The following is an 18,262-nucleotide window of genomic DNA, read 5'->3' as shown; positions in this document are numbered from 1 at the left end:
TTTCAGGCAGCACCCTATAATGATTAAAAAAAAGAAACTTAATTCATGTAGTCTAACTAGATACTGAAATTAAATGTCAAAATCCAAATAGCAATAATGATTATAACATTATTCTCCTTAAGAATTGCATATATTCAATGTGTAGTTCCTAGAACTTTAAATATATTGTATATTAACAAAACTAACAATAATCCTAGAAGGTATTTTTATACCCATCATCCAGATGAGAAAACTGATACACAAAGAGGTTGAACAATTTGTCCAGGTCATGTATTTATTTAATATCTGTCAGAACCACAAAGTCCAGCTCTAGCTTATTAGAAACTAATAAGTTTATTTCCAAATACCAATGTTGCATTTTTCCTCCAGATGTTAGCTTTCTGAATTAAAAATAATACTAATAAGATGCTTAACATATGTTGAATTAGTTATTCAGTGACTATGACCATGAATCCGACTTTGCTCTAGGCACTAAGGTGCCACAGTTAAGAAGAATAAATGGAACACTCCAGAAGTGAGTTTTACATCAAAGAATACTTTCAAATCAGAAGAAAATCTCCTCTCATACACCATTTCCAACTTTTCAAAGCACTAAATAGGTTTTATCTTCTACTCTTTAAGATGAAAATCTTGTTCTAGTCCTCATTCTTGGGGCTATTATTGTTATGTGAAGAGATCATTAATGGGGGACACAGTCTAGCCACACCATTTGCTGTAAGAGCAACACAGCAAAACATGAAATTCTAAAAGGCATTAGCAAACACAGATCCACGCTGTTCTACTTTAACTTTTGAAGTGTTTCACATTTTTTTTGGTTAGACTTTCCACTGCTAAGTGCTCAGAGTTTCACAATCGGCTGCTAATAATCTAATTATGAAATTTTAAAAAGGTTCAAAAATACAAATGTCTAGTTATTTCTAAGTCCATGGGTGAAAATGCCACCAAAATTTTGACATTACATTGCTCTCTTTTCAGTATTCCCTCAGTCAAATGAAAATTCTTCATTATAATGGCTCCTATAATATGCAGCAACGGTACCAACAGAACTCTTCTCATTAAAATCCTAATGAAGCAATTGTGTCTTCCTTTAGGGATGCCACAAGATGCTCAAACTAATAAGTTTATTTCAAAATGAGCCACCAAAATGAGCAAAGCTCTGCAATTCCATCTTATGACTGTGATATTTATGAATCTTCCTCATTATTCAGACTCTCTTTACCCTCCCACTCAACATGGACATATAGACAAATTCAGAGTGAGTGGAAATTTCCTCACAAGAAACATAAGCCCATAAATCAGGGCAGCAATGGGAGTTCCTGCTATTTTAATGCACCCATAGTAATAACATCTTCTAAATGTAATTTTAAAATGCAATTTCCAGTTCCTTAAATTAGTGTACAGCATGGTTTCTGACAGCACCTATGGATCTCAAATGATCATCATGCAACAGCTCTTTCCAAAAGTGATATCATCTGCAATAAATTCCAACTGAATCAAACATGAAATATTTTCACTAACCACGTTAAAGGAAAAGAAGAAAAGGTGACATGTCTAGAAACTGAAAGTGAAGTTGCAGGTGTGACTTCGTTCTGCGATGCAGGGGTGAGGCACAACCTGCAACATACACCTCTTGTTCTTTAGATGAAAATGAACATTTCCGTTTCAGACGATTCTGTTTAACTGACTCTTTTGGAACATAAACAGTGAGCACCTTTGTCCCTGGAAGAGTTAATTTCCCACACGGGTAAGCGGTTCTGCCTTACATAAAGAGTTCTAAATTATCTATGCTAAGGCAAATGGAGTCAGACTATGAGTAATAATTCAAAATGGTAAATAGCAACATACATTTCTTTGAGCTTTGAGAAGCTTTGCATGATTTATTATACTTGCTGAACTTACTTTCCTAATGATGCTGTGCTAAGATGGATATTAAAAAGAACAAGGAGTGTCTTAGGTACAATGGAAGGACAGAGAGGTAGAAAGCCATCATTGGAAAAATTCCATTAGGGGAAAGCTGTTCCAGAATCCAAATATTTCTATAAGTCCTCCTATAATGTGGATAACCAGTAAGTGGGTAACTAGACTGAACTACACAGGCATAGGATATTTAACCTAATCTAATAATTCATTATTAGAAAATGAATCCTGCTTATACTTCGTCACTAAATAATGTATTGTTCACTTCATAAAAAGCTACCAGAAAGAGAGATATGACATAAATCCATAATTACTACCATAGGAAGTCATTCTAATTATGATAACTATCCATTTGTTCTGTAGGAAAGCATGAAACCATTTAAAGAGAGGTCCTTACATTGAAATGCTGAGATAAGTGGATTTAAAGTAATGATCATGACTACTTACATTCTTGCAAAATAACTAATTTCAAACAAAAATCATCAAGGAATTTGGAGTCAGTTTTAATAATCTCCTTTAAGTAGTATATTAAAAAAGAACATAGCCTCTTGGTTAAATAACTCTCAGCAATGATTGGCTGCTCTTCACAGGAGTTGAAGGAGAAGATGGATGAGCTTCTGCCCTTGATCCCTGTGCTGGAACAGTACAAAACAGATGCCAAGCTGATCACCCAGTTCAAGGAGGAAATCCGCAACCTATCTGCTGTTCTCACTGGGATTCAGGAAGAAATAGGTGCCTACGATTATGAGGAACTCCACCAAAGGGTGCTCAGTTTGGAAACCAGACTTCGCGACTGCATGAAAAAGCTAAGTGAGTAGAACAATTTCATTTATCTAAGTTATATTTTTAAGTAGTTCCAATAAAAACTGCATTCTTAAGTTTTGCAAAGAGTCATAAATACCTAATCAAAGAAAACCCAGTACCTACTCTCTAAGTGTAAATTGTTTCTTAATGACCTAAGCATGCATGAGTACTCGGTGTCATTTGAACAAATGGCCTGATATTCTGAGCATCCTGTTACCATTGGTGACTTGCAAGAAGTAGTTGGAAAATTCAGTCAATTCTGTTGACATTATTCATGGAAATTCAGTTTTATTGTGGATGGATAACAGGTAATGGTCAATAATTGCTAAGCAAGGAGAGATTTTTTGGTAGTGAAGAAAGAGGTTAGGGAAAAGAATTACCCTGGAAACAAATGTGAAATAGTAAAGATTAAAGTAAGCCAAAACAATTCCTCTACTATGCAGTGACCAGCAGCAGCTTGGATTGATTCAAGAAATGCAAAGGAGGCGCTTAAATAGATACTGCCTGCTCTGTAAGGAGCCAACATATCACACAGGTTGTAGACTCTGGATCTTGATTTCTAAAATATGTGCTTCAACGTAATCAGTTTTCAAATGCTTGCATAGCCTCCTTGTGCTAATTATTAAACAGAAGCCATCACTGTTTGTCACAATACAAAACAAATAAATGGTAAAGAATCAAATAAGGTGCTTGGGGGCTGTAAGTCAATTTAGCAAGAGTTTTTTAGTTGTTGACATGATGTGGCATGACAAAGAGGGCAACTTAATAACCACAAAAGTGGTTCTCTTAATAACACAAAAGTGTTCTCTCAAGGAAAGGAAAAAATTCTCTGGAATAGGACATGAACTGGGTAGAGCAGGAAAGAATTTGAAAAAATAAAAGAATTTCTAAGAAAGAAATGTAAACATTTAAAATTTGAATGGCTTACAAGAACATTTTAAAGATAACGTATTTTACAAACAATTCAAATGATAAAATATGAACTTACATACAAAAAGGCTGCATCCAGTAATCACAGCTTGAAAGTAATGCAGGATGTAGCCATATTAGAGGCCTTACTGCCCTACTCCAGAGGTTTCCAAGAGAACCCAACAAAATTAATCAGAAGGCAATACTGCAAACCCTAAGGCTAAACTCATAGATAGCCTCAGCTCCTTATTCTTCCACAGGCAAGATCCAGTTTTTCACCTGTAAATAGTCTCCTAACAATCATGACTCCAGAAGATTCCAAATATTCTTGGTCCTCTCTACCCATTGTCCACATTATCATTAAAGGGAGGTTTTGAACTACAAAGCTTAACTTGTTTTGCTCTGCTTAAAGTCGCCTATGAATTCCAAGTATCCATAGCTAATGTGGACCCCTCCATGTGGCCTCCGTACTTGTTTTAGGTCCTGCCACTTCTCTCTTCACATACTCTGTAACATGTACTCTGCAATCTCTTACCCCAGCGCCGCCATATTGAGATGCCATTTGCTCCTTCTCCTGAAAACTCTCTTTGCACTGTTTTCTCTTTCTCTATCACTGCACTGTCACCTGTCACATGTGAGAACCCCCTAGTCATTCTTCAGGCCTCAGTTTCAATGCCAAGTTTTTCCAGAATCTTTCACTGCCCTCTCTTTGTGTTTTGAATGTTCCTACTAGGTGTTCCCCAAATCTGATGTTTCCCCAGTGATTGGACTTTTTGTGCTTCATTGTCATTGCACCTGTAATTGGATGTCTCTCTCTTGCTAAACATTTATTCCAGAAGAACAATAACAATGTTTATGATGCTCACTCTAAACCTCATATCTCCAATGCCTACAAAAGTCCCTAAGAAAAATTACTCAATAAATATTTGCCGAGTAAGAAGCATAGTGATGATTTCTAAACTTTCAACAGGGTAATATTAACTATTTCAAGTAGTAGAGAACAATTTGTTTTATTTGTTTTTTAAAAATGCTCTCTATTAGCCACATATTTTAGTCAAGATGACATAGGATCAATTAAGAATAAGCAGAGGAAAAGTTGGTTTTTTTTTTATATAGTACTTAAATACCTCTCTTATATGCTTTGATTTTATAACTCAGGCTGTGCGGTTTATTGATACTATTCAAGAGCTCAGTATTACTAAAAAGAAATTTTACTGTTTTATTCTTTTTAAATCAAGAAACACCTTTAGTTTGTTGTATGTATTAGTTACATAGCTTGCCAGAGATGCTTCCACCAAATAAGACAAGAAAAATTTGTAAACCAAGAATTTTTTGAGTGCCCTCCTCCTATTTAAGTTACTTTGGAGTTACAAAGAAGTATCCAAATGCATATTCTATGAGTTTAAGAAATGACTGGTTAAAGATTCTCTACAAACAACAGTACATAGGACTGCCCTGTATAAGGCTTTGATTTACTTTGGAAGAGTTCCCTTTGTGGTAGAGGAACATTCAGAGAATCAATTCATTCTGTCATTTCCAGTATCTTACAATGAACCTGAGCTGTAGGCTTTGTATGCTGAGACCAGGCATCTGCCAATTACAAATTGGCTCTATTAAAGCAGGGACAGGCAATAGAATTGGTCTAGCTAGTAAATACCTTAAACCTTAAAGAGTACCAGTTATATTTTTAAAGATTAGCATAGAAAACTGTTAAAGGTGGCTCAATTTTAAAAATGAACTTTCACCTCCAAGTTCACTTACCTGGAAATAATGTCTGCAGAATTAAGTAGTTTTACACTTCTCCAGCTCTTTCATAAACCCAAGTTTGTTTATTCGTAGTCCACATATAATTCTCCCATATAACCAATTCCAATATTAAAAATATTTTTGGGAACAAAGAGAGTTAATCTAAATGGACACAGGCTGGGCTTCCGGGGTGGCACAGCAGGTTGAGCACAGCGCTATGAAGCTATCTGCAGGCTCTGCAGCACAGGATCAATTTCTGGCCAGCCAGGGAGATACCCACATGGTGCAGCAGACCTCTCCTGTCTCGCTCGCTGCTACCCTCAGCAGTATCTTCAGTCTGTCTGCCTGCTCTGCTCCCCACTCTGTCTCTGGTGAATCCTCTCACCCCCCATACCTCTGGCCTGTACCCCAGTTCTTGTATAAAAATAAATCTTTAAAAAAATAAAATAAATGGACACAGATTTACCCTATTCCTTTTACTGAAACCTGGATAATCTTCCTTGCCATCCATTGGTCTTAGTGCTGTGATCCACATTACATATTTTTTTTACATCAACCTCTTTTTGTTAATTTCCCCTCCATGGATCACAAAGTTAGAAACAATGTGATTGTCAAGTAAACTGCCTTAACCCTGATTTTTATTTTAACTAATCAAAAACATAAAATCCAGTGACCAACACAAATATCAAACAGCAATAAGATTAGAATTCAACTTTCTTACTTAATGACATGGTTGCTAAAGTTAATTGATAGTACCTTAGAAAATATTAAAAAACAGTTCTCATATCACATAAACTCATTCATAGATTATTAGCAGCCCTCATTTTCCTGCTCACTTAGTGAGGTAGAGAGGATAATTATCAATTGGACCACAAGACTTAATTACGATGTTAAAATTGTAGTTTAGAATTGTCTGTTCTGGTGAGACCAACAGCACCAATATAGTAAAGAATATAATCATGTGATCCCTGAAGCAATAAATAAATGGCTCTTTTATATTTTCCATTAAAATAATTACTCCAGTTTGAAAGGAGGCATTGAAGATATATATGCATATTATACACACACATACACACAAATACATACTTGCAGAAGAAAATATAAGCATACAATTTTGAGTGAGTGTGAAACTAAGTTATAGTGATTGCACTATATTGAGTTACACCACTCTGAGTTGTTAACACTTTAAGTGTGTATACTTCCTGGGAGTGGTATGGATCAGACCCAATTATTTCTGAGAACACTTTTTAATTCTATGTCGATTTTTATCTCATAAGTAAGTATCCAAATAGCAAAATATCAGGACACAGAATAGAGATGCTAATCAACATTAGGACTGTCAGCAGAAGATATACAGAAAAAAAAATCATATCAGGAGTTCAATGTTCCTAAAGGGTCCAGTTACTACAAGCTTGCGTCTAGCCAAGGACACAGGTTAAGGCAACAGCAATGCAGTAATGGTAGCAAAAAGACAAACTCATCGATGCCATTTCACTCTTCACAAAGGTTTTTTAACACACATGACCAATTAGCAGACAAGGAAAATAAAATTGTAACACTGATCAATGTATTCCCACTCACCTTTTCAGCAGATTTACTGTCAGGAGAAAATGTCACAATATATACATCACATGAATTTTAAGACACCAGAAAACAAAGTAGTCTCACTGCCTGCAAGGTCTAAGTTATACCCCAAGAGTAAAGAAGGCACCAATGAAATCACACATCAGTGATCACAAGGGCAACATTCAGCTTATTTCTACCAGAAAATTAAAGTTTTGGAGGAAACAGAAATTAGAAAAAAAACTGCTTCAACAGCAATGTACCTCAGTGGCATGAATGAGGTACAGTAAAGCTCTTTCCTAAATGCTTAATTTTCTCCTATGAGAGACTATATAAAATCCCCTGTGCTTAATTAAATCACATCACATTCCTAGACACGCACAATAAAACCACATGCATGTGAGAATTTGAAAAGTTTTCACATGCTGCCTGAGATCACCAATAGGCTTTCCAGCTTTCAGATCCTGTGACACCCCCCCATCTGCACCCCCATTAGTTCAATCTTAGGACAATGGTTTGGTGCCATCTAGTGAGGCAAAAGATGCATCTTTCTAGGAACAGAGTTTCAAGGGTTCCTGTTTAACAGAAAGCTCAATTGTGTTCAAAACTTGAGGTCACAAGTCAAAAAACTAGGATGACTGTCTTTACCATGTTTATGCCAACCTAGTTTTTAAAACAGAAACCAACTCTCTATGTAGCAGCAGTTATTTGTTTATTCAACAAATATGTTTGAGTCCCCAGTGTATGCTGGCATCTTGCCTGGTATTGGATGGGGATGCAAAGGTGAGCAACAGACAGTCTCCCTCTACTGCCAAAAAGCTGGCATTTCAGTGGGGACAAACAAAATATCTGCATTGACAGTGAGAGTCTGTTGCTTGACAGGCGCTAGGGCAGCTGTTACACATGTTCGTTCTAATCACTGTAAGAACACTGTGCTGAGTGAGCGTTATTATTGGCAATTTATTGAAAAATGATGCTCAGAGAGTTTCAATTAATTTGTCAAAGGTACATGTTGGTGGAAACTCTTTTTTGTTAGACTTTTATCAATTTTCTATTATTTGCATAACTCATTTTGAGAGGACAATTTGACACTTCCATATGTAAATGTGCCCTCAACAAAGCATCAGTGCCACAGCCTGATCACCTTCCTCTCCTACCACTCTCCCTAGAAGAAACAAACTCAAACCCAATGCATAAGATTTCTTCCCCACACAAGGCATTTTTTGGTGGGTATATAAAATAATAGAGAAATGCTCTGGACACCTCATTGAGATCAGTGACTAGAACCAACATCTAGTCAATGGCTATAGAAACAAGCCAGAGAATCATTTTTGATTCTTCCCTGAACCTCATTCATATGCAATCACAACCTTTCCCTGCCTCTCTCACAGATCTTGCAACACCACTGCCTTCCTGCATCCTCAGTTCCAACCACTCTAATCCAGAACATCATCTCTTGGTTACATTACCACAGTGGCCTCTTAACCACTCCCCTGACCTGAAGCTATGCCTGCACCACACTAGGTATTCAGAGTAATCATCATCAAAGGAAATGCTAATCTTATTATACATGTGTTTAAGTGACTTTCCTTTAAGCTTCAATCTAAGTAACTTTGCATAGTCTGTCCTGATGACATGGCTTCAGTCCAATTCTTCAGTGCCCTAAGCTTTAGCTATTCTAATCTTCCTATTCCTTGATTTGTGCACATTTTACATCTTTCATGGAACAATCTTGCTCCCCTTCACACCTATTCGAATTTCAATGATTTCCCATTTCACACACCAGATGCCAACTTTTCTGTGGAGTCTTCTCTGATTGCTCCTTAATGTGGTTGGGTCCCCTGCTATGGTCTCTTACAGAACCCCATTTGGCTACCTCATGTTGCACATTGTACAAAAAACGCACATTTGCTTCCTTTAAAAAAAAATCTTACCTTCTTTTAGGTGTGTTATCTCTGCTCTGAGAGGTCAGGGACCATGGTTTTCCAGTTGAATCCTTGCAGGCTGTCATAAAATACCTGAAATATAATAGTTAAGCATTAGTGTTGATTGAGTCTTTGAAAACAAATATTACTTTTAAAATAAAAAACTGTTGCTTTCAAGGAATGAATCAATGCATTTCAAATGTGACACATCTATTTCTTATAAAATCAAAAGTCTTTTGGGGGAAAAGGCAACAAAATCACATTTTTTTTTACATTTTTTGTTGCCATCTGTTCTTTCTTCAATGGCACTATTTTCATTCCAAAATACCTGATATTTTGCTCTACTTAGCACTTAAAGCAAGAAGTACTGAAAATGTCAATAAAAACAGGAATTTATAAAAAAGTCAAACTGGGTGTCTGGGAGTTAGACTTAACTTGGCAAAGTAAGGGAAATCTATAAGAACACTCCCTCAAATAAAATTGAGATCTTCAAATAAGTCACATATTAAAGACAGACCTTCTTTCCCTAAAATTCTAGATTGTAATATAGAATGGTACTTTCTCCAGCATCCATGCAAGTGACGATGATTTGTTTCTCTGGAACCCTGGCATTCTAGTTATATTAGCATTTGGGGGTATTTGGTATAGTTTATGATAAATTCATTCATCATTTATGTTTTATTTTTATGTCCCACATTTTCTAAATTACAGCTAAGTCACAAGTTTTTTGAGAACATAAAACCTGTGTTTTCAAAGGCAAGCAAGAATTGCCAAATTATTTGTGATTTCATAATACAATTACTTCTGCTCCTTTCAGTTTGGATGTTAAATGGGCTTCAACTTAAGATATGTTTATAATATAACCTTTATCCCAGAAAAAAAGTTGAAGGATTTCTTTAAAAATAATTTAAAAGTAAAATTATGTTAATTTTGAGAAATGGGTACACTTAGACTCCTACTATTCTTGCTCTCATTTACCAGACACCTCCCAAAAACCCTTTCTGGTGCCCCACACAATACATCTATTATGTCCATCCTTAGCTTTACCTTTCCCTAAACAGTATTGTTGGTAAATATTAAAAAAAAAGATTTTATTATCAATTGTATGATAGAGATAATTTACTTTTCATAGCTTTAGTAGACAGACTTTAAAGATCAAACCATAGTTACTTCTTGCTACATGAGTTCTTCAATGGCCTTAAGTAAAAAGAAATCACATTCTGTCATAAACACATTCACTAGTCCATTTAATTTACTTATATGGGCATGGCCTTAGGATTCAAATCCAGAAACTGTTAGTTCAAGATATTACAAAGTACAATTATAGATTACAGAAATAAATGAAAGAGAAGACAGATGGTTTTTATGCTTCATTGATTCAAAAACTTATCCTCCTGCTGAATCTTAAATGGTATCTTTTCCTGAGTTACTGATTGATAAATATGGATTATGACTGTTCACAAAAAATACAATGTCTAATAAGTCATTAGAGAAATAACAGGGCCACTTTCCTCAACTGTCTATTCAGAATATTTTGTGAATATACTGAGCCATACACATGAAATATATTAAAAAATGCTAATAATTTCATGTGTCTTGCTGAAGACAGAAGAGCATAGCAGGAGAAAATCAATGAAGCAAGACTCTTAGCTTCCTTCTTTGCCATCCACTTTTGCAGGAACATTTGTCTTCCAGGCATTTGGGGAAATTATCCTTCCTGTCTGGTTTCCTTTGTCCTCATAGAAAGTAAAAGTAAAGTGAGAAAGATAAAGATTTATTTGAACAGAAGCTAGTGTGGGGGAGTTAAGTCAGAGAAATGAGTTTCGTTGTTTATTTCACTTTATTTTTACAATGTCTGCGCTCCACCCAGATCTGAGAATACCTGCTTCTATTTACTATCAAGATCCCCAAAATTATACTTGAAAATGCAGACATTTTTTATAGATTCCTGCAAGTGTAATTTTACTAATTTCATTTGATAAGACAAATGTTAGCTTAGGGATTCAATAACTATATTTAAAAGCCCTTTATCTTCTTTTTTTGCATCTCAACAGTAAGAGTAGGTGATGATATTACCTGACCATCTTGATGGTGTGTATTTATTTTACCACAATAAATATCCCTTCTCCATGTCAGCATACAAAAGTTTGCTAACACCATATCCATTCACTGTTTCTGTACTTAGAATAACAAAATGTCAGGTTTCAGAACTTCCATTTTAGACATGAGGAAACTTCACTCCAGAGAATAAGCGCATTATCCAATATATGATGATTTAATGCTGCAGCTTGAATTAGGAAACGGATCCACTTCAGCATTCTAACCTGAATGGAATATACTACACAAAGAACATTTCCTTGGAAATATGCTGGAAAACTGTGGGAGAACAAAGGAAAAACATGCTTTGGAAGAATAATTAGAAGCATGATTAGTCAAGATGACTGCACAAATTAAACTACAGTTTCCTCCTAAGGTCCCTTTAGTTCGTCTCTTTCACTTAATCATTTTCTCCCTATCTTCTAGATTATTCCAAAAGGCACACAAGCCTCACTTAAACAACATCAGCAGCACAATACAAATATCTTAAAACGCTGTATTTCTCCATACTACTATCCCTGCTTTCTTTCCTTGAAAGTATCGCCTGTAATTGCTGCTTTGTTTTATGGTCTCTACATCAACTCTTATCTTGCTTCTGATCTCGATTCTGTGATGACCAGTGATGTCACACTGCCAAATTCCATGATCACTTTTGGAATTTTATCTTGCCAGGTATCTTAGTAATATTCCCCACAGGTCGGTACTTCATTCTTCTATAAACAACCTTTTTAAAAATTATTTTTATTTCTTACAACCATACTACTCATCTATCCCTTCCTTAGTTTCTTATTGGGTTCTTTTGCTGGGTCCTATAAGTAACTGTGATACCTCAGAGCTCTGTTCTGGATGCTTTTCCCTGCTCTGTGTTGTCCTCTGTCTCTAAGGCAATACTTAGCCTCTGACTTTCACTGCCATGATTATGTGCAGAACTGTTAAAGCTGTGTCTCAGAAGTGGTTTTGCTCTCTAGAATTTTCTACTGTCTTCCGGACATATAAAAGACACATAGACAACTTAAAATAATGAGCTGAATTCTTGATATTTTTTCCTGCCAAACCCATTTCTTCCTCAATAATGTCACCTAAGTGAATGACCACAATCTTCCCAGCTGAACAAGCCAAATATCTGGATAGTGTTCTATATTATTTTTATTTGAGATTTTATTTGATTCTTCTTTTCATCCTAATATCTAATTCAAAATTTAGTCTTATTAAGTTTATGCCAAAAACATAACCCAAATCTATCTACTTTTCTCTATCTCCATCACAGCTTCCATCATCTCTCATCTGGACCAGAATGATAACCTTTGAGCTGGTCTATCTGCCTACACTTTATCTTCCCTACAAATAATTTTCCACATAGTTGCACCAGTGATCTTTTTAAAAATGTGGCTCCAATTCTCTCACTTCCCAATATTCTTAAAATTCTCCAATAGTTTTCCCTCATACCTAGAATAAACTCCAATACTCAGTGATTTTACAAAGCTTTCACTATCTTCTGCTTTTCCAGGTATACTCAGACACAATGACTGCTTTTCTATCTTTTTATTTATGTTCTCTTCACTCACCAAGCATGTCCATCTAGTATTAGGGCCTTTGCAAGAACAACAACAATAGATAATATTTAGTAAATGCTTAATTATGTATCAAACACCATTCTTAACACTTAGCCTATGTTCTTCATTTAATCTTCCCCATAACCCTGTGAGATAAATATTATTAATCTCATTACCCATGAGATACTGAGAGACTAAAAGTTATTTCAGAATCCTAGAAAGTATGATAGATCAGGATTCAAATCTAGGTAGTCAGACTCTTTTTAACCTGCCCCAGTGACTAAAAGATGCCCTGGTTGATCCACTGGGAATGTCCTTCCCATAAATTTACAGTCCATGACTTACTCATCAATCAGATCTCAGACTACACATCACCCTCTGAAAGGTTTTCCCTACTCAATCTAATGCCACTCCCAATCATACTTCATCAAATTGACCTATCTAATATCTGAGTTAAATTTATTCCTCCCTGATACATTTAGCTTGCATTCTTATTTACTTATCCCCTCTTCCCATCAAAACATTAGCTTCACCAGAAAAAAAAAAAAAGGTGTCCTGTTGTACTCACCATAGCAATTCTATTTCCAAAAAATAGTGCTTGTGCTCACTAAGTCTTAACTGAATCAGTGAATAAATGAATGAGTGAATAAAACACCATTGTCTGAAGTCCAAATCCCAAAGCTCTTCTTTTAAGGGTGTGCCTTCTAGATAGACTTAACTGGAGTAAGAATCAAGTACTCTCACCAAACAAGGTAAGTGGAAAGTATCAATTAGCCAGTAGACCACTCACCATGATCACCTAATATGGAAGAACTTTATGCAAAACACTTTATCCATGACTCAACAAAGAGTAAAGGACATATCCATACATAATTATCACAGCTCTAGTTTTTGTTTTCATCATATTGATTGGCACAGAGTCCAACAAACCTTGTCAATATACTATTTCAGATAAGCTGTAGCACTCATTTTAGATGAAAATACTATTTTTAAATTGCTAATACTTTAGTTCATTAATCCTTCATTTCAAAGTGTGCTCCTTAGATTAATACTACAAAAACTAATTTACTCAATGAAGCTCTGGGATAGAAAGTTGTAGCAGAACAAAGGCAAATCCAGAGTGGTGAGAGGAAGACAAGGGCTGACCTTGCATATTGTGAGGCACCGGGCAGATGTGAGACAGCTGATGGATGACAGACATGGAGGAAAATGACAGAGAGGGGAACACACAGAGGAGAATGAAAAAAAATGCAAAACGTGACTTCATAAATGTTCAGAGGATCTGACCTGGCTAGAGAATCAATTTGAAAATATCTTTCTTTAAAACCAGAGCTCACATACTATCACTTGCATATTTCAAAAATGGTTTACATTGAATTTAAAAGTCGATTGAGTGAAATCTCAGAGTAAATGTTTGTAAAATTAATATACTATAATATAGAGATGTTTCCTTCACACAGTCAGAACAACTGACATTAAGAAAGTGAAGGAAAGATACTTGGTATGAAATATAAATAACCACAGAAAACAAACTGGCAGAGTCCTGCAAAAATAATTCTTTACCATTGTAATGACATTTTGGGCAAGAAGGGAAATGAAAATATGTATTATCCCATCATCTTAAACTTGGATTACTTTTCATATTCTATCTAATTTTATTATTTATATTTTGTTCAATTAAGAATTTATTTTTCAGACCTAAGAAAAAAATCACATATTTGTTTTATGGTGTTTTCAGGGGTCAGGATGTCTTTCTATTTATTTCAATACATTTGTATTTGAAATTTGCATGCATTTATCACTGCCTATGATTTTAGAAATATGTATGAAAGATCATATTACCTTCACTTATTGTGCATTCACAAAAATATACCCAACTAGATCCACCCAGAATACATTAACATTTTTCTAGTTCAAATGATACTACTTGGTTCATATATTGTTCATGTGTTTATACAAAGCAGAGCTGACATATTCTAAATACATTTAACCTAAGGTACTGCTATTCAACGTAGAAAATGCTATAAAGTTTTCAGAATTATTAAACCAGTTTATCAGATTCAAGGAAATTATAAAGTAATTCCATATATAAAGATGCCATCACATCTAATTTCTTCCATAAAGGAGAAAAAATGTATTAAATTCAGGTTTTGTGAAATGTTAGATTACTAAATTTGTATTTATCACTGAAGTAATGGTACAAAATATAATTATATCATTCATCATCTTCCTAACTGCATAGCTTAGTATTCTGCCAGTTACAAATTATTCTTGAGGAACTTATATAAAGAAAAATGGGCCAAAAATAAGCTCCAAGCTAAAATTAGTTTTGTCCTTGATTTGCTTTGTGGAATCTGTTCTTTCCCTTCCAAACACACAGGAACTAACAGGAATTACCCAGAAGCCTGTCAATTTAAAGGACAGGCAAAGGAGGATGGAAAAACATGAAATAGGCCAAAAATTTTTAAGAAATGAAAATAGATATAAATGGACAAGAAAGAATATTCCTTTGTTCAGACCAATGGTCAGCATTTATAGTGACTCACCTTGCCTTTCACAATGGGGAGAATAAATCACTTACACATTCTGCTTTTAAAAAATCTCACAAAATGCCTGGGATTCTGCTCAGTTTAACTTTTGACATTTATGAATCAAGATTTTCCTAAAATCTTATGCACAGCTGAGGTGATGAAATATTACAATTTTTCAAAATAACCATTGATTTTTCTATCATTTATTCTAACAATTGGTTGACTATCTCTTTCACTGCATGTGACTACAGGGACCAAGAGGTTAAGTTAAGGCATTTTTCCTTGGGCCTCCTGTTGCTCTATCAGACCCTGCTGACCTTTCAAAATTCTGTCTCTGCAGGTAGACTGCAGTTAATTGTTAGTTTTCTATATTTTCACAGAAGCTACTCAGACACCAGTACAGACTGGCCACCTTACAGATTCCTACCTAACTTGTATAAATTCACCAAAGTCTGGAAGTATGGGGGCTGAAGAAGGTTGGGAGATGGGGAGCTGGTGACCAGGTAAAACAAGTCCTGGGCAATTTCTTTAATTTTTCACATTTCTTTACTTAGGAGAAGCAGCTGCTGAATTGGCATAATGATGATGACTTCTCTCACTTATTTCTTTGCAGATTGTACAAATCATTTCCCATTTTATAATTCCATACTTTAGTCTTAGAGCATTGAAAGAGCAGCTATTCATTGTACAAATTATAGTTCAATGCGCCCACTGTGAATCATTTAGAATATGCGCAATTAATCCCACAGATTTGCTTTGTTTTAGGATCTCTTTCTTTGCTATTAGTGTGATATGTGTGTAGGAATCATTGGCCATGTTCGCCCAACATGTTTATGTTTCTCTAATTTCAGCATGTGGCAAATTGATGAAAATCACGGGCCCAATTACAGTCAAGACATCTGGAACTCGGTTTGGTGCCTGGATGACAGATCCTTTAGCTTCTGAAAAAAATAACAGAGTATGTTGCTTCCACAACCACTTTGCTTAGAATTATATTTTATTTACACTTTAAGTCTCCTGGACTATTTATTATCCTCAGGGTATTAGTTTCAACTTCCAAAGTGTTACATCATTTGCAAATCTTTCAGTATGATAACATAACATTTACAGATATATGGCAAACTTATTTGTTACTATGTTCTAATACACACACACACACACACACACACACAGATATATTTCACCAGTATACTAAGTCTAACTTTTCTGGGATTAGTCTTATTTTATGCTTCAAAAGGGCAAGTTACAAGTAAGTCTCTGCATTAATAACTGAATCTTTTGGGGAATAATTTCATAAATTGGCAATGTCTGTATTATACAAATCAGTACACTGGAAAATTATCATAAACTGCACTTATGTTTTATTACAAAACTTACATACATTAAGATTATATCCAAATGTGATTTGTGCCTTAATTAGTAATATGGTTTCATTAAAAGGTAGTTGTACCTAAAACTGATCCAATGAACAAGTTTTGCTAGAAGGTTCTATAGTATCCATAAAGGAGACTAAATTGAACATGTAAAATTAACCATACATTTTCCGAGCAAGGGTGGAATATATTTGCTGAAAGTGCTATTTTTTGCAGTTATCATTAACCTCATTGATTTATCAGGTAACTGAATAAAGTGATGTGATTTGCTTTGATATATATTTAGTTTACCCAGTGACTGATACCAAATGGTCAAAAGTTAAAAATAAATTTTAAAAGGACACAAAGAAAATCCATTTCAAGGTAGTCCATTCAGTTGTTTCCTTTCTTACATAGACCATGCCACTATTTTTGTAAAAGCTGGCAGTCCTATCACATAGCAGCAGGTCAGCAGTCAGATAATGTGGCTTCCAGAGCCCGAGAACAGTGATATAAATGTGCTGACTCTCACTGTCTTTATTTAGGAACTCTTAGAAAAGTACAGCATTCAGTCATTCCATTTATTCTGTCTTTCTTCTCAGGTCTGGTACATGGACAGTTACACTAACAATAAAATTGTCCGTGAGTACAAATCAATTGCAGACTTTGTCAGTGGAGCTGAATCGAGGACATACAACCTCCCTTTCAAATGGGCAGGAACTAACCATGTTGTCTACAATGGCTCACTCTATTTTAACAAGTATCAGAGTAACATCATCATCAAATACAGCTTCGACATGGGGAGAGTGCTTGCCCAACGAAGCCTGGAGTATGCTGGCTTTCACAACGTTTACCCCTACACATGGGGTGGATTCTCTGACATCGACCTAATGGCTGATGAAATCGGACTGTGGGCTGTGTATGCAACTAACCAGAATGCGGGCAATATTGTCATCAGTCAACTGAACCAAGATACCCTGGAGGTGATGAAGAGCTGGAGCACTGGCTATCCCAAAAGAAGTGCAGGGGAATCTTTCATGATCTGTGGGACCCTCTATGTCACCAACTCCCACTTAACTGGAGCCAAGGTGTATTATTCCTATTCTACCAAAACCTCCACATATGAATATACGGACATTCCCTTTCATAACCAATACTTTCACATATCCATGCTTGACTACAATGCAAGAGATAGAGCTCTTTATGCCTGGAACAATGGTCACCAGGTCTTGTTCAATGTCACCCTTTTCCACATCATTAAGACGGAGGATGACACATAAGCAAATGTAATTTGTTTTCATTGATCTAAATAGTGTCTCTTATGATAAACTCTATAGGACCCCTTCTGTTTTTTCTTTATTACATCACTTCTCCAAAGCATTTTTTTTATTGTAAAGTTGGTGTTTCAAAAAAACAGCTGAGCCTGTCTAAATGAACCTGTCCGAAACACATCTTAATTCCTAAATTTACAAGGCCTATCATGTCCTTGTCATGAAAAGCACTAAAAAGAGCTTAAGTGGCTAAAGTCATAGTTTTGCAAAAGATTAATGATCTGCCTTATATTAGAGTCAGAGACTAATGGTGGCTTAAATGCATGAATGTCTTTTTTTTTAACTGTCATTTTTTACTGTCTTTTGCTCCATATCAGGAAATATTTTGGTAGGAAGTAGGGAAACAAAGCACTTTCCCCCCATTTATTTCTACAAAAGATTTAAGGATTTTATTTATATTGAAAAGTAATATTAATCATTTTGCTGTTATACAATTCTCCTATGCGGTGCTGTACAGTCATTTTTAAATCTCTTGCTAACATTTTATTGGCGATATGGATTTCTATCATTGTAACCACCATTGTGCAATTGTAT

The 18,262-nt window shown here is 35.3% G+C and overlaps 1 protein-coding gene across 2 annotated transcripts in view; it reads left to right on the top strand.

Moving 5' to 3' along the window:
- Positions 1-17,677, top strand: part of OLFM3 (olfactomedin 3) — a gene marked incomplete at both ends in the record, with an annotated part of 165,429 nt that extends 147,752 nt beyond the window's left edge. For both annotated transcript variants that reach the window (XM_084242099.1, XM_084242098.1), the window contains 3 exons: positions 2,508-2,727; positions 15,897-16,003; positions 17,000-17,677. In XM_084242099.1, coding sequence (XP_084098225.1) covers positions 2,508-2,727; positions 15,897-16,003; positions 17,000-17,677 — 1,005 coding nt within the window. The remainder of the gene's footprint in view (positions 1-2,507; positions 2,728-15,896; positions 16,004-16,999) is intronic.
- Between the last annotated feature and the right edge of the window lie 585 nt (positions 17,678-18,262).

This window comes from Talpa europaea, assembly GCF_964194135.1.
Source record: "Talpa europaea genome assembly, chromosome: 9".
Lineage (NCBI taxonomy): Eukaryota > Metazoa > Chordata > Mammalia > Eulipotyphla > Talpidae > Talpa > Talpa europaea.
Note: the sequence above shows the minus strand (reverse complement) of the source record. Positions and strands in the feature narration are given on the sequence as shown.